This window comes from Podarcis liolepis (assembly GCF_965112155.1).
Source record: "Podarcis liolepis genome assembly, chromosome: 7".
Taxonomy (NCBI): domain Eukaryota; kingdom Metazoa; phylum Chordata; class Lepidosauria; order Squamata; family Lacertidae; genus Podarcis; species Podarcis liolepis.
Window position 1 is genome coordinate 87835569 of NC_139561.1, and position 22338 is coordinate 87857906.

Consider the following 22338-nt stretch of genomic DNA (forward strand, 5'->3'; position numbering starts at 1 on the left):
TTTCTGTGTTGCTTGGCTCCCAAGATGGGCCCTCGACTCTATGGCAAGGCAAACTTCACGCAGCGCTTCCAGTTTGCCCTTTCCCACGTGTTCCTTCCGGCGCAGCAAGAAGGTGGGAAAAGGGGTGGGGGCGACGAACCGATTGGATCGTGCGCGTACAGGCCCCGCCCCTTCCGCTTGCAATATTCTTTGCGGAGCAGAGAGAAAATAAGTGGGAGCGGCGAGGGTGATGATTGGCTGGCTGGAGCGGAGGAGGAGCTAGGTGAGGGGACCTTCTAGCCTTCCGACTCTGTGGTGCGGCCTCCAGCCTCCCCGCCCACCTTCGCCCGTCAGTCGGAGGAAGACATGGCGGTGTCTGCGGGAGCCGTTCTGAGGGGTCTCCTGCCCAGGCGTGAGTGGGGGGCTCGCCACTTCCTTGGAGGGGGGGTTTCCTTCTCACCTGCCTTATTTCTCTCCTCTTTTTGCTCTCCTTGTGGAGGGAAGGCGTGTCTTTTCCTTATTATTTTTATTTTATTTATATTTTATTTTATATTATTTTTATATTATTTTTATATTATTTTTATATTATTTTTATATTATTTATTTATATTTTATTTTATATTATTTTTATATCATTTTTATTTTATTTTTTTTATTTTCTATTTTATTTTATTGCAGGGGCTCAAGGCAGCCCGCCTGCGGGTTAAAAAAAAGAACCGCTTTAAAACATAGGGGGAATTTGGTGTGTGCGTGTGTATGTTCAGAAAACAATATTTTTGGGGGGGGGGGTTTAAGCACTAATAGGATTCAAAAACTACCTTTAGGGGAGCTTTTAATGTTTAACAGACCACTGTATTTTAATACTTTATTGGAAGCCAGCCAAGGTGGCTGGGAAGACCCAGCCAGTTGGGCGGGATATAAATAATAAATTATTATTATTTTATTTTATTACCTGCATATATATATAATCTGTTCAAGAATATAAGGATATATACCAATAAGAAATGACCACTGCTTCCTTGGATTTAGACGGAAAAGAGAAATGGAGCGGATGGTGTCGTTGGCACAACGGCTGGCACTGAACCCCAAAACTCTGTTGTTGTTTTTCTTTATTTATTCATTCGTTTATTTACTTACTTATTATCCACCACCTTCCCCCCCCCCCCCCCGTCAGAGACTCTCTTGCCTTTCCTGTCGCCCTTCCCCTCTCCGAAGTAGGGCAAAGGTGACTCCACAGTAAATAAGGTCTCCTGTTTTTAAATGGCTTCCTGAAACCAGGAAGGATTGTGAGGCAACTTTGCTAGGGGGTTTCTCTCTTTTTTGGGTGGGTGCATTGCGGGCTTAAAAAAAAGAAAGAAAAATGAGTGTTATTTGAGTCACTCCTTTCCAGGCACTTTGAACCCTAATCTGCTTTATCGCATTGTATTTCTATCCAGCCTTTTCCTTCAAGTAGCTCAAGGTGGCGCCTACATTGTTTTCTCTCTCCTTCTTGCTCAATCCCCTTCATTTTATTTGATCCCCTTCCGAGTCCGCAGAGGGGTTTCCCCATTTGTTGTTGTTGTTGTTTAGTTGTTTAGTCATGTCCGACTCGTTGTGACCCCCTGGACCAGAGCACGCCAGGCACTCCTGTCTTCCACTGCCTCCCGCAGTTTGGTCAAACTCATGCTGGTAGCTTCGAGAACACTGTCCCAGCATCTCGTCCTCTGTCATCCCCTTCTCCTTGTGCCCTCCATCTTTCCCAACATCAGGGTCTTTTCCAGGGAGTCTTCTCTTCTCATGAGGTGACCAAAGTATTGGAGCCTCAGCTTCACGATCTGTCCTTCCAGTGAGCACTCAGGGCTGATTTCCCTAAGAATGGAGAGGTTTGATCTTCTTGCAGTCCATGGGACTCTCAAGAGTCTCCTCCAGCACCAGAATTCAAAAGCATCAATTCTTCAGCGCTTAGCCTTCTTTATTGTCCAGCTCTCACTTCCATACATCACTACTGGGAAAACCATAGCTTTTACTATACGGACCTTTGTCGGCAGGGTGATGTCTCTGCTTTTTAAGATGCTGTCTAGGTTTGTCATTGCTTTTCTCCCAAGAAGCAGGCGTCTTTTAATTTCATGACTGCTGTCACCATCTGCAGTGATCGTGGAGCCCAAGAAAGTAAAATCTCTCACTGCCTCCATTTCTTCACCTACTATTTGCCAGGAGGTGATGGGCCCAGTGGCCATGATCTTCCTTTTTTTGATGTTGAGCTTCAGACCATATTTTGCGCTCGCCTCTTTCACCCTCATTAAAAGGTTCTTTAATTCCTCCTCACTTTCTGCCATCAAGGTTGTGTCATCTGCATATCTGAGGTTGTTGATATTTCTTGGTTTCCCCATTAACAGTGCGTTTTTGCCCCCAGACCTGCTGACCCGTCCTGCTCCCTGCCTCAGTTTAAGGACGATGTCGTCGCAACCGCCGGAGAAGCCCAAAGCCTTGGACACCTATGAAACCCTGAAGCTAGAGCGGGTGAAAGACAAGGTTTTGCACGTGGAGCTCAACCGGCCAGAGAAAAGGAACGCCATGAATGCTGCTTTCTGGAGGTAACAGGGACCTAATGGAAAAGATCGCAGGAGGGGGCATCTGTTTTCAGTATGCAACAATCTGAGCGTTTTGAAGATGGTAGATAAGACGCCAGCTACCTGCTTTTTAAGAGGCTTGGTAAGGGCAGAAGACCCAGCACCATTGCAGCTTCTCATTGGCCCAGTACTTGCAGCCTAACACAGCAAGGCGCATTCATTCAGACATTGGATAAGAAACTAAGACATGTGACCTTGGAACATTTTCATCAGCAAGTGTTTTGTTTTGTTTGCTTGTTTGTTTTCCCCCCAACCCCAACACAGCTTTAGAGCAATCTAAGCAATCTAAGAGGGACCCGGGTGGCGCTGTGGGTTAAACCACAGAGCCTAGGGCTTGCTGATCAGAAGGTCGGCGGTTCGAATCCCGAGCTCCCGTTGCTCGGTCCCTGCTCCTGCCAACCTAGCAGTTCGAAAGCACGTCAAAGTACAAGTAGATAAATAGGTACCGCTCCAGCGGGAAGGTAAACGGCGTTTCCGTGCGCTGCTCTGGTTCGCCAGAAGCAGCTGAGTCATGCTGGCCACATGACCCGTAAGCTGTACGCTGGCTCCTTCGGCCAATAAAGCGAGATGAGCGCCGCAACCCCAGAGTCGGCCACGACTGGACCTAATGGTCAGGGGTCCCTTTACCTTTAAGCAACAAGAACTTGCATTTGTCAGCAGCAAAAATCTTTGCAGTTTTACAACCGGGCTGAATCTGTGCCAGTTTTTGAAGATTGGGTGTGTAGGCTTGGGAGCATGGAAACAAATTGTCTGGGCAATGGGGGCTGGTGGGGAGGGGCTCAGAATTTCTTTTATGAATAAGATGAAATGTCTCACCTCCTCAGCTCTCTTGTCTCCAGGAAAGGAAGTGCCCAGGTGATAGGTATTCTGAAAATTTTAATTTTTATTGGAAATTTTATTTACAACATAACATAAACCCCCAGACCCACCCCAAGTACAGAAATACAATAAACATAACATACAACAATACAAACAACCAAATAAAAGACTTCCTGTATCCTGTATCTGGCCTCCTTATTTTCTTATTGTAAGAAAAATATTAATAATTATTCATAAAGGAAACAGTGATAGGTATTCTGTTGATGACCCCCCCCCCCAGAAGCTGGTCCTTTACACAACATCAGAAGATACACTGGAGATTGCAGAGGAGGAAAAAGCCACAGAATAAACTCAGTGAGTGGCGTTGCTGATGGCTGCTTATTCTGCCCCAGCGTAGGGCTAGCAGAAAATGAATCTGCCGTTGTACTCCCTTCTCTAAAGTCAAAGCCCTGCGCACATTCGTATGCGCTGTCGCCTCCATGAAGCCCCACATGAGATTGTTTAGAAGACTTGTTAGGCAAGTCGTGCGTCAACCTGTTTCAGTCAAGTGGCTTCCGCCCACTGCTAGCAGGTGTTCTCCAGGTGGCAGGAGGTGTTCCCAAACTCACCCTCTTTTTTTATCTCTCTCTCTCACCCTCCCCTCTTGTCCTAGGGAGATGGTGGAGTGCTTCAACAAGATTGCTCAGGACTCTGAATGCCATGTGGTGGTGGTATCTGGTGCCGGGAAAATGTTCACCTCAGGTAGGTGAGGAGAGATGCTGAATACTAGAAAGATGTTTCTTCTGCTTTTAGGGTAGAAAGTTCCTGGGCTGCTGTAGAGGCTGGCTCCTGGGGGAAAAAATAACTCTTCTTAAAGTGGAGCACCCCTGGCCACTGGTCCCATCACCTCCTGGCAAATAGAAGGGGAAGAAATGGAGGCAGTGAGAGGTTTTACTTTCTTGGGCTCCATGATCACTGCAGATGGTGATAGCAGCCACGAAATAAAGACGCCTGCTTCTTGGGACAAAAGCAATGACAAACCTAGACAGCATCTTAAAAAGCAGAGACATCACCTTACCAACAAAGGCCCATATAGTTAAAGCTTTGGTTTTCCCAGTAGTGATGTACGGAAGTGAGAGCTGGACCATAAAGAAGGCTGATCGCCAAAGAATGGATGCTTTTGAATTCTGGTGCTGGAGGAGACTCTGGAGAGCCCCATGGACTGCAAGAAGATCAAACCTGTCCATTCTGAAGGAAATCAGCCCTGAGTGCTCACTGGAAGGACAGGTCCTGAAGCTGAGGCTCCAGTACGTTGGCCACCTCATGAGAAGAGAAGGCTCCCTGTAAAAGACCCTGATGTTGGGAAAGATGGAAGGCACAAGGAGAAGGGGATGACAGAGGGCGAGGTGGTGGGACAGTGTTCTGGAAGCTACCAGCATGAGTTTGACTAAACTGCGGGAGGCAGTGGAAGACAGGAGTGCCTGGCATGCTCTGGTCCAGGGGGTCACGAAGAGTCGGACACGACTAAACAACAACAAAGTGGGGCAGGGAACCTTTTCTCTCCGGAGGGCCTCATTCCCTTCCAGGTAACATTCTCAGGGCCACATGTCAGTGGTCGGTGGAGGCAGAGGGGAAAACGGGCTGGAGGGCAATTGCTGCAAACACTCACACTCCCCTTTCCATCCTGACCCACAAAAAGCATTGTCGGAGTGCAAGGATCCGTTCTAGCCTGGCAAAAGCCCTTGAGCTGTAAAGTGTGTTCTTTCGTTTGTTCAGACTCTGTTGCGTCTTGTGTATGTGAAAGAGGCTTTAAAAAAACACAAAAACAGTTTTTCTGGCTGTTATGGGGAGCATTAAAACTGCACATGCACGAGTGTCTGTTGTGCAACCGTTTTGCACAACGCAGAACGTGGAGGTCTTTGGAACAAAACGTTGGGTTGCCTACAGACTGCCTCAGTTTTTGGAGTTCAAGCGTATACTGTAACTTTAGCGTTGTGAATTTAAAGGAGTCCATCACCCTAGCACAACAAATCCACTTTTAAAAAAGAAGGCTTTTTGCCGTTTGGAAAGTGGCCAGGAAATGCGTTGAAAAGTATGGGACATGCTTTCAAAGTGTTGGTGCTGACCTTTAAAGCCCTAAACGGCCTCGGTCCTGTATACCTGAAGGAGCGTCTCCACCCCTATTATCCAGCCTGGACACAGATCCAGCGCTGAGGGCCTTCTGGCGGTTCCCTCATTGCGAGAAGTGAGGTTACAGGGAACCAGACAGAGGGCCTTCTCGGTGGTGGCACCTGCCCTTTGGAACGCCCTCCCTTCAGATGTGAAGGAAATAAGCAGCTATCTTATCTTTAAAAGACATCTGAAGGCAGCCCTGTTTAGGGAAGTTTTTAATCTTTAATGCTGTACTGTTTTTAACATTTGATTGGGAGCTGCCCAGAGTGGCTGGGGAAACTCAGCCAGATGGGCGGGGTATAAATAATAAATTATTATTATTATTAATATTATTACAAAAAACTGATTAATGGGTAAACATTAATGTGGCGCTGTGGGTAAAACCTCAGTGCCTAGGACTTGCCGATCGTATGGTCGGCGGTTTGAATCCCCGTGGCAGGGTGAGCTCCCATCGTTCGGTCCCAGCTCCTGCCCACCTAGCAGTTCGAAAGCACTCTTAAGTGCAAGTAGATAAATAGGTACCGCTTTATAGCAGGAAGGTAAACGGCGTTTCTGTGTGCTGCGCTGGTGCTGGCTCGCCAGCTGCAGCTTCGTCACGCTCGCCACGTGACCTGGAAGTGTCTTCGGACAGCGCCGGCTCACGGCCTCTAGAGCGAGATGAGCATGCAACCCTAGAGTTGGACACGACTGGCCCGTACGGGCAGGGGCACCTTAACCTTTACCATGTAAGCAAGCGAAGATGGGCGCTTATTGTCTCATAACCTGTCCCATATACAAAAGGATGCTCAGTAAAGCTTGGGCAGCTAACCACTGTGTGAGCTTTGTGCAAGCAAATCGGGATAAACAAACAGGTTTTCCGAAGAAGCTGGGAAGTGTCTTTTGAGCAAAGCAGCGGCACAGAATTGAGACGGGGTGTCACTTATTTGGGAGTAATGTGGACTGTCCTGGTTCTCCCATGCTCTCGCCCGGCAGGTATTGACTTGATGGAGATGGGCAGCACATTCCTGATGATACCAGGAGACGACACAGCCCGGAAGGCTTGGAACATCCGCCAGAAGATCCGGGAGTATCAAGAAACCTTCACGGTCTTGGAGAAAGTGAGTGGGCTGATCCTGCAATTGGCCCCACCCTTGGATGAGAAACCATCTCCATCCACGGCTAACTGTTCCTTTGTCTTTTAGTGCCCTAAGCCCGTAATTGTTGCCGTCCACGGGGGCTGCATTGGTGGAGGTGAGTCTGCAATGCTTGTGTCATAAATAACCTGAAACAACCCCCCCCCTCTTCCCCGCTTCCACCATTCCCCCTCACAACTGCAGTAGTTTTGTGGATGTTGCAAGTTGCAACGGGTAACCGTGGGCCAAATCTGGCATTTCAGCAGCAGCATTTTTTCTTTTTCTTTATTATGTATTTTGGTCTTGGTTTTTTTCCCATTTTTCCCATTAGTTTTTATTAAATACAGTGGTACCTCGGGTTACATACGCTTCAGGTTACAGACTCCGCTAACCCAGAAATAGTGCTTCAGGTTAAAGAACTTTGCTTCAGGATGAGAACAGAAATCGTGCTCTGGCGGCGATGCAGCAGCGGGAGGCCCCATTAGCTAAAGCGGTGCTTCAGGTTAAGAACAGTTTCAGGTTAAGAACGGACCTCCGGAACAAATTAAGTACTTAACCCGAGGTACCACTATATTACAAGAAAAGAAAAAGAAAAAAGAAATAGAAACAAAAACCAATGCATAACACTGTACACAATATGACAATTCAGATTTGAATACCTATGACTACACCTTTTTAACAATGTTTTCCCACCTCTCCTCCCCCTACTTCCCACCACTATCCGTCTTATCGCTTAAATTCCAGATCTCTTCATATTCATCCATTCTTATTTTGCTTCGACATGCAATTCGTTCATATGTAGCTAATCTGTCCATATTATCAATCCGTGTGCTCAGTGGAATCTTTTTGCAGCTCTTCCAATTCATCAAGACAGGTTTTTTCGCTTCTAATATGTGTCTTTTAAACTCCCTCAGCTTTCCCAACTGCAGGGGGCAGTGTTGCAACGTTTATTATTTTTAAACATAAATATATTTTTAAAAACCATTCTGAAAAGCACTTGATCCACACTTCAGCTACATAATCAACTTTCCTTTCTCTTAAATGGGTGTAATCTGAAGACACCCGAGGATGTCACACAGCTGAAGCGAATCAGGTCTGTACCTGGTTGCAGGTTCCCAGACATATTAAATATATAACGTTTAAAACATATAACACAGGCTTTCCTGGACTCTCAGCCCTATTTTTTTTATTTCTTTTGGTGCATGTGTTCCTTGCTCAGCTTTACATAAATAGTTTTCCTCGGTTTTTACGAAGTTCTGCTGAGTATTAGTGCAGCACACTTATATACTGGTATTTAACGAAACATGTATACCGCTTGACTGTAATAAAAAAAAAACACACACCAAGTGGTTTGCATAGTGTATCACGTTATCAGTACATTGCTGACTTTTTCTTTTTTTTAATAAGATATTTATTAAAGGTTTAGACAATAAAACAAACTTCACATTCCCAACCGAAAAAGAAAAACACCATTACAATCAATCAAAGAAGCCAAAAAAGCCAAAAGAAACAAACAAAAAAACAAAAAAACATAAAAAGGACATAAAAAATGATTCAATTTCTTAAATATCATTTCCATAACCCTCTTTCCAGACTCCCTCACATCTCCCTTTTCTGTGTTCCCTTTTACAAAATCTTATTCAGCAATACTTCACTTTCTTTCAAATCTTATTTTATATTATACATTTCAACTATTATGTCTCCAATTTTTCCCTTTGTTATCAGTTATTTGAGCTTGACATGATATTATTCAAATTTCACCTTTGTTCTTATAAACCAGTTTTTGCATACTCCTTTCAACTATGTCACTAATGCCATATTATCTTTATATCCTGCATCATTCTAACATTCATACAATTTACAATACTTTTGCAAATAATCCTTAAATTTCTTCCAGTCCTCTTCCACTATCTCTTCTCCCAGGTCTCGGATTCTGCCAGTCATTTCTGCCAGTTCCATATAGTCTATCAGTTGCGTCTGCCATTCTTCCAAAGTGGGCAAATCTTGTGTCTTCCAATATTTTGCGATGAGTATTCTTGCTGCTGTTACTGCGTACATAAAGAAAGTTCTGACTTTTTCTAATACAGTGGTACCTCGGGTTACATATGTTTCAGGTTACAGACACTTCAGGTTACAGACTTCGCTAACCCAGAAATAGTACCTCGGGTTAAGAACTTTGCTTCAGGATGAGAACAGAAATTGTGCTCCGGCGGCAGCAGGAGGCCCCATTAGCTAAAGTGGTGCTTCAGGTTAAGAACAGTTTCAGGTTAAGAACAGACCTCCAAAACGAATTAAGTTCTTAACCCGAGGTACCACTGTACTTTAACTATTTATTTGTGCTTTTATCTACTGTTTTTATCTTGTGAACCGCCCTGAGATCTTTGGATGAAGGGCAGTAAATAAATCTAATAAAAATTAAAATAAAATTTTGGGTTTTTTGCATTCAGCATGCTTTATGTGAACCATTTAGATTCGCTGCCGTATTAATCAGCATGTAAATTATACAGTGGTACCTCTGGATGCAAATGGGATCCGTTCCAGAGCCCTGTTCGCATCCTGAAGCGAACGTAAGGTGCGACTGCGAGGTCGCATTTTGCTGCTTCCGCGCATGCGCGTGACGTCATTTTGGGTGCATGTGTGAGCGGCGAAACCTGGAAGTAATGCGCTCCGTTACTTCCGGGTCACCACGGAGCGCAACCCGAAAATGCTTATCCTGAAGCATATTCATCCCGAGGTATGACTGTATAAATCTTCTGGCCCTAGATCTGGAAATGTGCTGAATGTTCAGCTACTGAGCATCCTTCTAGTGGGACGTGAACAGCATTGTTTATCTGTTCTTGTTCCCTCTGCAGGTATGAATCTCATCTCCGCCTGCGATATCCGCTACTGTACTCAAGATGCTTGGTTCCAGGTTAAGGTGTGTTGCGAGAGCTCCTATCACCTTTCTTCCCCAGGAAACCTACCTGGCCTGGTAGTCTTGCTCCAAGCCCCTTAGGAACAGAGGAAGGATCCTTTCAACAAGTCATACCCTTGGTCTGTCTAGCTCATTATTAACTACAGTGACTGGCAGTGGCAGAAGCTCTCCAGGACTCCAGACAAGGGACATTCAGGAAAATTCAGGAGAAACATAAGAAAATGTTTCAGTGCATAGTTACATACCCTCCAACATTTCTCCGATGAAAAGAGGGGCATCCTATTGCGTGGCAAGTCCCGCCTCCCCCCTTGGAAAATAAAGACACGGGGCACAGTATTTAAGGTTAATGGGCGGAAAAGGCCACAACTTTATTGATTGCAGGAATTGAGCGGTACAGTGGTACCTCGCAAGACGAATGCCTCGCAAGACGAAAGAGTTTTTCGTTTTTTGAGTTGCTTCGCAAGATGAATTTCCCTATGGGCTTGCTTCGCAAGACGAAAACATCTTGCGAGTTTGTTTCCTTTTTCTTAAAACCGTTAATACCGTTAAAACCGTGCTTCGCAAGACGGAAAAATTGCAAGACGAAAAAACGTCGCAGAACGAATTAATTTCGTCTTGCGAGGCACCACTGTATTGGCTTAGGCATTGGTCCTATCGACTAACCGGCTTCAGCCTGATTGCATGAAGGCCGGCAAGGGTTAACCACCAGTGGGGGGAGTCCTGCTGATGCACATCAACTAGGAACTCCCCCGGGTCACCACTCGGGGGCGGGCCTTAGGCCCACACCTCCGTAGGCTTCGGACAGGGCAACGCCCCCCGGAATCCTTTGCCGGACTACCCTTTGCTTTGGGGGAAGGTGATGGCGCTTCCTTCTCCCCCTCTCATTCCTCCCCCCCCCCCATCCAGAGCAGCTGGAACGAAGCAGAGAGGGAGGTCATCAGTCGTGCCTGCCCTAAATAGCCCAGGCCACACCTCCCTGGCCAGCCGATTGGCTGGACAGGGAGATGACGCGCCCGAGGATTCCCTCATTCTCGCGGGGGCTGTGAGTCAGCCCCCACGTGCATGGGGAGGTGGTGAGCCCGCAACCCCACCCCCTCTCCAGCTCGGAAGTGGCATTCCATAACAACAACAGCACTAATAATAATTTTATTATTTATACCCCACCCCCCTGACTTGGTTGCCCCAGCCACTCTGGGTGGCTTCCAACATATCTAGAAGCCTAATAAAAACATTTAAAAACCTGAACAAGGGCTGCATTCTGATGGGTCGAGAATCAGATAACTCCATGCCCTCCAACATTTCTCCAATGAAAATAGGGGTGTCCTCCAGAAAAGTGGGACACTTTGGGATCAAATCAGAAACCAGGACGGCTTCTGTAAATCCGGGACTGTCCCTGGAAAATAGGGAAACCTGGAGAGTCTGAACGGTTGCCTTCAGTTATCTTCTGAAGGTTGTATAGTTACTTGGCTCGGGGGGTCTCATAACTCCAGACCCTCGCAACATTTCTTCAATAAAAACAGGGACTTCTTGCCATACCCTCCAACATTTCTTGGGTGAAAATAGGGACGTCTTGAGGAAAAGCAGGGGACGCGGGTGGTGCTGTGGGTTTAAACCACAGAGCCTAGGACTTGCCGATAAGAAGGTCGGCGGTTCAAATCCCCGTAACGGGGTGAGCTCCTGTTGCTGGGTCCCTGCTCCTGCCAACCTAGCAATTCAAAAGCACGTCAAAGTGCAAGTAGATAAATAGGTACTGCTCCGCCGGGAAGGTAAACGGCGTTTCCGTGCGTTGCTCTGGTTCGCCAGAAGCGGCTTAGTCATGCTGGCCACATGACCCGGAAGCTGTACACTGGCACCCTCAGCCAATAAAGCGAGATGAGCGCCGCAACCCCAGAGTCGGTCACGACTGGGCCTAATGGTCAGGGGTCCCTTTACCTTTTTTAAAGGAAAAGCAGGACATTCTAGGACCAAATCAGAAACCGGGATGGCTTTTGTAAATTCAGGACTGTCTTCGGAATCCAAGAACACTTGGAGAGTATGTAGGTTTTTTGTTTTGTTTTGTTTTTTTGCAACTTAAATATATGTTTATTAAATATTTCTTAGTGTACAGTTAGAGAGTCTGTAATTAAACGATGGAACTCGCTCCTGCAGAAAGCAATTATGGCTGCCGTATTGGATGGCTTTTAAAAGAAGACGGCTAGCAGCCGTGATGGCTATGCTCTGTCTCTGTGGCCGGAGGCAGGAATGCTTCTGAATACCAGTTGCTGGAAACCGCAGGCGGAGAGAGGTCTCCGCTGCTTGTGTCCTGCTTGCAGGTTAAATAATAATAATAATAATAATAATAATAATAATAATTTATTATTTATACCCCGCCCAGTGTGGTGTAGTGGTTAAGAGCGGTAGTCTCGTAATCTGGGGAACCAGGTTCGCTTCCCTGCTCCTCCACATGCAGCTGCTGGGTGACCTTGGGCCAGTCACGCTTCTCTGAAGTCTCTCAGCCTCAGTCACCTCACAGAGTGTTTGTTGTGGGGGAGGAAGGGAAAGGAGAATGTTAGCCGCTTTGAGACTCCTTAAAGGGAGTGAAAGGCGGGATATCAAATCCAAACTCTTCTTCTTCTTCTTCATCTGACTGGGTCTCCCCAGCCACTCTGGGCGGCTTCCAACCAAATATCAAAAACAATACAGCGTCAGACACTAAAAACTTCCCTAAACAGGTGTCTTTTAAAAGTAAAATAGTTGTTTATTGCCTTGACATCACCTGGGACAGTGTTCCACAGGGCAGGCGCCACCACCGAGAAGGCCCTCTGCCTGGTTCCCTATAACCTCACTTCTCGCAACAAGGGAACCGCCAGAAGGCCCTCGGTGCTGGACCTCAGTGTCTGGGCTGAACGATGGGGGTGGAGATGCTCCTTCAGGTATACAGGACATCCGGTTGGCCACTGTGAGAAGCGGATGCTGGTTCCATGGGCCAAAGGCCTGATCATTTTACGTTCTTAACATGCCCTGCCAGGAAGGTGTCAAAAGATGGAACCTTCTTCAGATGCTTTACCCCCCCCCCCGAACTACAGCCCTTCCCTTTATCTCAGTCCAAAGCGCTTTGACCTTTTCCTTCTGTGTCACGGGATGCCTGAACCCATCTCTCCTCCTCCCTCCAGGAAGTGGACGTCGGTTTGGCAGCCGACGTCGGCGTTCTGCAACGGCTACCTCATATCGTCGGAAATCGGAGGTCAGTGTTCGTTTCTCTTTCAACTTCCCTTCCTTCCCTCCCTCCCTCTTGTGGCTTGTAAGGGAGGTATTAGCATTGGTGACGTTGGCTTGGGGCACAGCGAGCCCTTTATATCGGTGTCAGAGAGATTAATGAATAAAATTAGAAAAGATGAGACTATAAAAGGGATTGTGATGGGGGGGGGGAGTATAAAGTAAGAGCCTTCGCAGACGATTTGATCATCGCTACCGAAAATCCATTAGAATGTATCCCAAGAGCAATAGCATGTATAAATGAATTTGGACACCTAGCTTGCTTTAAGATAAAGTATTTAAAAATGAATCTATTAGTTAAAAATATGGGGAACCAAGAAAAAAGTGAGCTACAAAGAATCTCAGGGTTGGAGATAAAAAAAAAAGATGAAATATCTCGGCATATGGATGACAACAAAAAATATAGACCTACAGTGGTGCCTCGCAAGAGGAAATTAATTCGTTCCGCAAGTTTTTTCTTCTTGCGAGTTTTTCGTCTTGCGAAGCACGGTTTCCCGTAGGAATGCATTGAAAATCAATTAATGCGTTCCTATGGAAACCGCTTGCCAGGCTGGCGGTGCGGAGAAGGGCTTTTCTCCCCACCGCAAGCCTTCAGGACAGGTACGGGAACAGAGGGGAAGGGGCGCAGCGCTTCTCCTCTGTTCCCGGGGCTTGCGGTGAGAGGAGGGTTTTTCCTCCCCACCGCCAACATTCAGAACAGCATTCTGAATGTTGGTGGTGGGAAGGAAAACCCTCCTCCCACCGCAAGTCTTCAGGACAGCCTTCCGAAGGCTGGCGCGGGGAGAAGGGCTTTTCTCCCCACCGCAAGCCTTCAGGACAGGTACGGGAACAGAGGGGAAGGGGCGCAGCGCTTCTCCTCTGTTCCCGGGGCTTGCGGTGAGAGGAGGGTTTTTCCTCCCCACCGCCAACATTCAGAACAGCATTCTGAATGTTGGTGGTGGGAAGGAAAACCCTCCTCCCACCGCAAGTCTTCAGGACAGCCTTCCGAAGGCTGGCGCGGGGAGAAGGGCTTTCCGCCCCACCGCCAGCCTTCGGAGGAGCCTTCCGAAGGTTGGCTCAGGGAGAAGGGCTTTTCTCCCCACCGCCAGCCTTCGGAGGAGCCTTCCAAAGGCTGGCGCGGGGAGAAGGGCTTTCCGCCCCACCGCCAGCCTTCGGAGGAGGTCCGAGGACAGTGGGGAAGACGCGCTGCGCTTCCCCGCTGTCCCGGAGATTTCCCTATGGGCTTTCGTCTTGCGAAGGAAGCCAATAGGGAAATTCGTTTTGCGAAGCGCCTCCAAAACGGAAAACCCTTTCGTCTAGCGGGTTTTCCGTCTTGCGAGGCGTTCGTCTTGCGGGGCACCACTGTATTCTGTCCCTTCTCCCGCTTTGCTGTGAAGCCAGCAGAGCAACTGGACTAAACTGTAAATTACCTTTACTATACCACCCTACAACAGAAAGACAAAATGGGAATGCAAAATACATAATAAAACCCTTGGTGTCCCATCCAACTGGAGAACGGGTAGTTCAGCCGACAGTTTGGCTTTGCCCTGCAGGGAGAAATGCCCCACTTCCTTCTCCATGAAGGAGAAATTTTCCTGACCTGCTGATTCTTTCCTCCTGCCCCCAGCCTGGTCAATGAGTTGGCTTTCACTGCCAGGAAGATGATGGCTCCTGAAGCCGAGAGCAGCGGCTTGGTCAGGTATGTGGCACATTCCCCCAGATAGTCCGCCTATTCATAATTGTGTGGGGCTGATAACAGCACTTCCTCCTCGGCCCACAACCCTCTTTTGAGAGAGGCAGGTTCCCCTTTTCGTTTCTTGGCCTCTGCTCAGCAAAGTCACGAGTCTGGAAATTATTAGGGGAAGGGTTTGGGGGTGGGGATGCAAATGTGAGTGGCTAATGGCCCTAACGCCATGCAAAATCTCCTGCTCACATCTCAAAAAAGAAAAAAGATACTTATAGAGCCAGGAAAGATCCGGAACAAAGAACCACTTGAGCGGAGTGAAACAGGAGGAAAAACTGAAGCGGGGTGGGTTGTTGTTGTATAGTCGTGTCCGACTCTTCGTGACCCCATGGACCAGAGCACGCCAGGCACTCCTGTCTTCCACTGCCTCCCACAGTTTGGTCAGACTCACGTTTGTAGCTTCGAGAACACTGTCCATCCATCTCGTCCTCTGTCGTCCCCTTCTCCTTGTGCCCTCCATCTTTCCCAACATCAGGGTCTTTTCCAGGGAGTCTTCTCTTCTCATGAGGTGGCCAAAGTCTTGGAGCCTCAGCTTCAGGATCTGTCCTTCCAGTGAGCACTCAGGGCTGATTTCCTTCAGAATGGAGAGGTTTGATCTTCCTGCAGTCCATGGGACTCTCAAGAGTCTCCTCCAGCACCAGAATTCAAAAGCATCCATTCTTCGGCGATCAGCCTTCTTTATGGTCCAGCTCTCACTTCCATACATCACTACCAGGAAAACAATGGCTTTAACTATACGGACCTTTGTTGGCAAGGTGATGGGTTGGCAAGTGGGGTGGGTAGGGACCGTGTTTTCTTGTAGGCCGTTTTCTGCATGTCTGGGGCAACGGCTGCAACTCTCGCCCCTCCAGGTCAGCAGGAGCTCTGGCCACAGTTGAAGATCACATTTATTATGACGTTTATATTCCACCTTTTCCTCCAAGGTGGCACGCTTGGTTCTCCTTCCCCCTCATTTAATCTCCACAACAACCTTGCGAGGTCGGTTTGGCTGGGAGGCAGCCACTGGCTCCACGGTCACCCAGTCTGAGCTTCATGAGCTGAGGATTTATCCAGGTGGGGCGCTGAGGGGTTTGCCCTGGGGAGAAGAAGTGTGCTTGGGGGTTTGTTAACTTCAGGCAGCTAAGCAAGAGCGCAGCAGAGAGATGCAGGGCGACAAATCAAGAGCGTCAATTGCTCTATTCCGCTGTGATTTACACGGCTGCTCTCTTACGTGATTTTAGGGACGGCTCAGGCAAATTCACAGGAGACCCTTTTCAGTAACCGTTATGCCTAAAAGCAGCCTTTCTCAGCCTGTGGGCCCCCAGATGTTGTTGAACTACAACTCCCATCACCCCTAGCTAGCAAGGCCAGAGCTCGGGGATGATGGGAGTTGTAGTCCAACAACATCTGGGGACCCACAGGTTGAGAACCGCTGCCTAAAAGGAACCTCAGAGGTTACTGACTATAAATACTTTCCGAGTGTGTTGAATATGTCTTATAAATAACCCCCCCCCCCCCCCCGCCGAAAAGAGGTTTCTGTGAATTTCCCCTTTTGGAAGGACAACTTCATGTTTTCTGCTAACTCCCCCACCTTTGGCATGGAGAACTAAGTGAGATGATGCCCTCCTCCATCATTGCCCTGGGTTGGACTAGATGATCCCCTGGGTCCCTTCCAATTATTCTAATGTCAGGACCCCCCCCCCCCTTTGGCTTAATCACACCATCCTGCTTCCAGGATGAGCCAGTGAGGTGTAGTGGTTAAGAGCAGTGGACTCGTAATCTGGTGAACGGGGTTCGATTCCCTGCTCCTCCACATGCAGCTGCTGGGTGACCTTGGGCCAGTCACACTTCTCTGAAGTCTCTCAGCCCCACTCACCTCACAGAGTGTTTGCTGTGGGGGAGGAAGGGAAAGGAGAATGTCAGCCGCTTTGAGACTCCTTAAAGGGAGTGAAAGGCGGGATATCAAATCCAAACTCTTCTTCTTCTTCTTCTTCCCTCCCCTGCTCAGCCGTGTCTTCCAAGACAAGGAGACCATGATGCAAAGCGCTTTCGACTTGGCCAGTGAGATTGCCAGCAAGAGTCCGGTTGCTGTGCAGGGAACCAAAGTCAACCTGGTCTACTCCAGGGACCACCCTGTGTCTGAAGGCCTGAAGTATATGGTGAGTGTCGGGGGGCACAGGAGCTTTGCAGAGTAGGGGGTCTCGGGTTGGCCGCCCGGACCCTCCAAGAAACAGAGCAGAGATTTCAAAGGCCTTTGGCTGCAGCCACTGCCAAGCCAGAGGCTAAGAGTGGCCCTCCAGTCCTTCTTAACTGGCCCTCAGGACTCTTCCCCGGGCTGCACCCCTCACCAGCCTTTCTTCACACCTCCCTTGCCTGTTTTTGCCCGGCTGGAATATGTCCTCCAAGTCTGACAGCACCGTATTTTTCGCTCCATAAGACGCACTTTTCCCCTCCTAAAAAGTAAGGGGAAATGTGTGTGTGTCTTATGGAGCGAATGCAGGGGGGAGGCAGGCAGGAAAAGCCCCCAAGAGCCGCACACAAGCTCCGCGCGGCTCTTGCGGGCTTTTCCCCAGGAGGGAGAAGGGACTGACGCGGCCAGTCAGTCCCTTCTCCCTCCTCGTAGAAAAGCCCGCAGGAGCCGTGCGCTCCTTAAAGGGTGCGCGGCTCCTGTGGGCTATTGCGGGAGGTGGGGGTATTGCCATAGCTGTGTGCAGCCCCTCCAGCCCCCCCCCTTGGCAGAAGCCAAGACAGCAAGCGGGATGGATCCCGCTCGCTGTCTTGGCTTCTTTGCTCTTTGGGGCTGGGGGGGGGGGATATTTTTTTTCTTGATTTCCCCCTCTAAAAACAAGGTGCGCCTTATGGTCCGGTGCGCCTTATGGAGCGAAAAATACGGTACCTCTTCGGTGGATGAAGCCTGGCTGGAGGACCGAGAGGGTTGTGCGCAGATACTAGCCGACTATTAACAAAGCAAAATTTGCATGGGTTGCTCCTCCCACTTCTGCCTCTGGCCCTGCCCATCACCTGCATGCAGCCCCCGGAAGGTAATGCAACCCACAGGTTTAAATACATTCCTCATCCCTGAGATAGACAGCACTTTGCAGGAAGGCCTAAACTGGCTCCGTGCAACTCATAAGTGCTTTTTGCCCTTTGTTCCCGTTTTGCAACAGGAACAAGGTGCAGCCGCCCTTGGTCTCTAGGATTTGGCACCAGCAGAAGCAAGCGTAGTGCAATAAAGCAATAAAACGATTTGCACAACATGGTTGCCGGGCTGCGGAATTCCAGGCTCTGACTTTTGCACTCAGACAGCTGTTCCTGCTGTGCTACAGAAAACCCCAATGTGCAACCGACTTTCAGGGATGTGTCCGGCCAAGTTCTGCTCAGATCAAGCCCAGCGAGCGAAGTGAATGGGCCTGAGTTAATCTTGAATGCCAAAGGGGGGTTGCTCTGAGCCACACCAACTTTTCTAGTTAAAAGGTTTTTGGCAGGGACTGGGAAAAAGGAAGGCCCCTGCGTGGGGTGAGCAGGCAGGGAGTCCCCCAAGTGCTGCCCCACTGAAAAACAGATTTCCGACAAATGTGGAACAAGGGTTATGTGTCACCTGTAACAGTTCTTGAGCAGAATCCGTATACAGTCAAATCTCCTCCCGAATGCCTCCGTTTTGGAACGTTTCGGCTCCCGAACGCTGAAAACCCAGAAGTAAACGCTCCAGTTTTCGAACATTTTTCGGAGCCGAATGTCCAACGCGGCTTCCGCTTGAGTGCAGGAAGCTCCTGCAACCAATCAGAAGTCGCGCCTCGGTTGTCGAACATTTCGGAAGCCAAATAGGCTTCCGGAACGGATTACGTTCGACAACCGAGGTTTGCCTGTAACGTATGAATCTGAGATGTTTAGGTCTGAAGGAGGGGAAAGTATCACTTAGCAGAAGGTAGAATAGCTGGATGTTAAAAAGGTAAAGGGACCCCTGACCGTTAGGTCCAGTTGTGACTGACTCTGGGGTTGCGGCGCTCATCTTGCTTTATTGGCCAAGGGAGCCAGCGTACAGCTTCCAGGTCATGTGGCCAGCATGACTAAGCCGCTTCTGGCGAACCAGAGCAGCGCACGGAAACGCCATTTACCTTCCCGCCGGAGCGGTACCTATTTATCTACTTGCACTTTGACGTGCTTTCAAACTGCTAGGTGGGCAAGAGCAGGGACTGAGCAACAGGAGCTCACCCTGTTGCGGGGATTCGAACCGCCGACCTTCTGATCAGCAAGCCCTAGGCTCTGTGGTTTAACCCACAGCGCCACCTGCGTCCCATAGCTGGATGTTAGCCGAGAGAAAATATTTTGAATAATTTTTGGTATATAACTGAAAAATGAAAATCAGAAGTCCCTTTGATCTCGATCTCCCTCTCCTTCCTTCCTCTCTCTCTCTCTCTCTCTCTCTCTTCTTTTCCTCTCTTCCATTTTTCTTCCTTTTTCTTCCCCCACCCCTTTCTTGGTGTCCTCGGCTCTGGGTTTTCATTGGAACTGTACACACCTGAAGGTGACAGGTGGCTGGCAAAGGGCCTTGGGTGAGAGGCTGGGAGGAGAACGGGAAGCTGCCAGCTAAGAGCTGGGAGGGTCCACACCTTTCTGTGTGACATAAGGGTTAAGGTCTACCTTCGAAAGAGGACTCTGCCTTTTTCTTTCTTCCTCTGTTTTTATTTAGATTTACCGTATTTTTCGCTCCATAGGATGCACCTGACCATTAGACTCACCTAGTTTTTTGAAGGGGAATGCAAGAAAAAAAAAATATTTTTAAAGGGAGCGCTGAGCAGAGCTGGTATGCATCCCAGGCTGTGCTCAGTGCTCCCTTTCACTAGCCGCGTGGAGCATGTGTGCAGTGCTTGCAGGCTTCTCCCTCCTGGGGGGAAAAGCCCATGCGGCTAGTGAAAGGGAGTGCTGGTCTTGGGAGCTTTTCCGGGAGGTGTGGGGAAGGGACTGAGGGGCTGCCCTCTGTCCCTTCCCCCACCTCCCACAAAAGCACACAAGAGCTGCGCGCTCTTTAAAGGATGCACGGCTCCTGCGGGCTTTTCTACGAGGAGGGAGAAGGGACTGACGCGGCCAGTCAGGCCCTTCTCCCTCCTGGGGAAAAGCCCGCAAGAGCCGCGCGGAGCGTGTGTGTGGCACTTGGTGGCTTTTCCCGCCTGCCTTCCACCTGCATTCGCTCCATAAGACGCACACACATTTCCCCTTACTTTTTAGGTGGGAAAAAGTGTGTCTTATGGAGTGAAAAATACGGTAGTTTATCTTAAGAGGTGCTCACATGCATAAAGAACAAACAGCTAAGGCTGTTGCTCAGCTGTCTTCTGAGCCCACTTTGTTTCTGCCCTGCAGGCTACCTGGAACATGAGTATGCTTCAGACAGAGGACATCTTGAAGTCCGCCCAAGGCATCATGGAGAAGAAGACAACCAGGCAGATAACCTACTCCAAGCTGTAGCTGCTCTGCGCTTGCAGCAGAAGGCAGCAAGCCCCCACCAAGAGCGGTAAGGGTGGTGGGCTGCCGCTTTGGCCGTGGGCGAGACTGGACTCCAGGCCCCCCTGCGAGAGGAAGGGGGCCAGCAAGTGCCTTCAGATACCGGCTCAGCCATGCAGCTTTCAGGCTGTGGCACGTAACACCTTAGGAGGGGTAGAGGCCTTCTGAAAATTGGTGCTTTCCCCACCCAAAGGAAGGTTAGTGGTAGAACCGGAAATAAACATTTAAAACGCAATCAGCGCTCTGGGAGAAGAGAAGATTATTTCGGCGGAGATTAAATCCTGCTTCAGTTAACGCCGCAGCGAGGATGTTGGTTCTCGGCTCAGTTTGTTTGCGTATATTGGTGTACCCCTTTAATTCTGTTTGCAAATAAAAAGGTAAAAAAAAATCGGTAAAGAAATAAGCTGCAAATATATTCATAAAAGTGTATGACAAAGTGAAGGTTGCCCTTCTCTGCCTGAGTAAATAAGCTGAGAGTCAAGCTGACCTCATCCTTTCCCTGAGATCCCACCGGTCTGTCGTCAAAGTCAGGCTGAAACTTGAACGTGGACTAATAATACACATCAAAATTCGGCTGTGCTGTCTCTGGTGGTTTGAAACGCAGTTTGAGCATGCAGGTATTTATTTTGCAACCTCTCAACCTAATCCTGTTTTTGCATCCATGAGAACTAGACGTTCGGCGGCATGCTCAGTCAGACGCTGAGTCGTGCACACCCTGTGCCAAATTCTGCACACCTGTAGCCCTTGTGTACAGTTCCCCTGTGGGAATGCAGCCCTTGACAGAACGCATAGCATTCCCCAGACTGCCTTACCCTGGTCCAGAATCAAAGAAGGCACCCAAACCTGTCCCAAAGTCTTCCCTGCCCTCTTTGGGAGCTGTGAACGGGGAAGATGGAATTCTGAGAGAACGGGAAGCAGCGTTGCATGCTGGTCTTCAGGAAGCAGTTGTTGTTGTTGTTTAGTCATTTAGTCGTGTCCGACTCTTTGTGACGCCCTGGACCAGAGCACGCCAGGCACTCCTGTCTTCCACTGCCTCCCGCAGTTTGGTCAAACTCATGCTGGTAGCTTCGAGAACACTGTCCAACCATCTTGTCCTCTGCCGTCCCCTTCTCCTTGTGCCCTCCATCTTTCCCAGCATCAGGGTCTTTTCCAGGGAGTCTTCTCTTCTCATGAGGTGGCCAAAGTACTGGAGCCTCAGCTTCAGGATCTGTCCTTCCAGTGAGCACTCAGGGCTGATTTCCTTCAGAATGGAGAGGTTTGATCTTCCTGCAGTCCATGGGACTCTCAATTCATTTCGAATTTGGGATTTGGGACCTTTTGGGTGCCAGAGAAATTCAGCAACTGGCAAGGAACCTTTGACTCTCCCAAGTGTTGCTGGGATGCAATCTCCCATCACCCTTGGCTATTGGGGGCTGGGGTTGAAGGGAATTGGAGTCCAATAATACCCAGAGAGACACTGGCTCTCTTCCCCTCACCCCTCACAATGGTGTTTCCTGCTTGGCAGGGGGTTGGACTCGATGGCCCTTGTGGTCTCTTCCAACTCTATGATTCTATGACTCCTTAATCAAGTGGTTCTCAAAGGGTGTGAGAGGCAGGCAGATTCAAGGACAATCAAAGAAACATTTAAACATTTCAGGGTAGTATACAGCAGCCCCCGTTTTGCGTGTGATGCCCCCTTTTCCTGTCTCTTCTGGGTTGTGTGCCAATTAGACGTGTGTCAATGGGTTGTTGCCCGTGGGATCAGAATTAATTTTTCTGTTTGTGGAATGTGGATCGGTATCTTCAAAATGAGAACAAGAGCTATTCTCCACGACATATTGCTGTGAACAGGAATTTTCAACTGACAAATATGGAAGTTGGTTTTCAACTGACACAATGTGGAATATCAGAAAAAGAGATAGGCTTCTTTGGGCCAATGAGGAGATGGGAGTTTGCTTGTCTCCAATTAGACCTAATATAGATGAGATTACCCATCACAAAGCAAGCCCACACCTCTCACTGAGTTTGTATGCATACTAGGTACATAGCTAAGAGGCTCGCTTATCATTATATTTTGGGGATGATTCCTGTTCTTATGTAGCTGCGTTACTTTATACTTTCTGTGTGTCCCGTGATCATATTATAAAGCAGTTGTGTTCTGTGTTACAAATCAAGCACAGCAAGGAGCTGTTTCTGGTTTTCCAATGTATTTCTTGCCAATAAAAAAATCCACTGTGGTGCGAGCCAATTTTTATTCTGAAAGTATGGCCCAGAAAGAAAAGTCTCGCAAGCCACTGCCTTAACCAACAAGAACCCTTG

The 22338-nt window shown here is 48.6% G+C and overlaps 1 protein-coding gene across 1 annotated transcript; it reads left to right on the forward strand.

Annotated features, from left to right (window-relative positions):
- The first annotated feature begins 237 nt into the window (after nt 1-237).
- ECH1 (enoyl-CoA hydratase 1) lies at nt 238-20481 on the forward strand. The gene is made up of 10 exons (XM_083515970.1): nt 238-391; nt 2372-2552; nt 4060-4148; nt 6531-6655; nt 6740-6788; nt 9523-9587; nt 12737-12807; nt 14446-14517; nt 16550-16700; nt 19900-20481. The coding sequence occupies exons 1-10, from the start codon at nt 346-348 to the stop codon at nt 20002-20004; spliced, it is 954 nt and encodes a 317-aa protein (XP_083372096.1). The 5' UTR covers nt 238-345; the 3' UTR covers nt 20005-20481.
- Nucleotides 20482-22338: the final 1857 nt, after the last annotated feature.

Excerpts from the sequence above, each read along its gene's own strand:
- ECH1 (XM_083515970.1), top strand. The coding sequence starts at position 346 with ATGGCGGTGTCTGCGGGAGCCGTTCTGAGGGGTCTCCTGCCCAGGC. Across the intron at positions 6,789-9,522 it reads CGGGGGCTGCATTGGTGGAG|GTATGAATCTCATCTCCGCC; the intron begins GTGAGTCTGCAA and ends TTCCCTCTGCAG. Across the intron at positions 14,518-16,549 it reads GAGAGCAGCGGCTTGGTCAG|CCGTGTCTTCCAAGACAAGG; the intron begins GTATGTGGCACA and ends TCCCCTGCTCAG.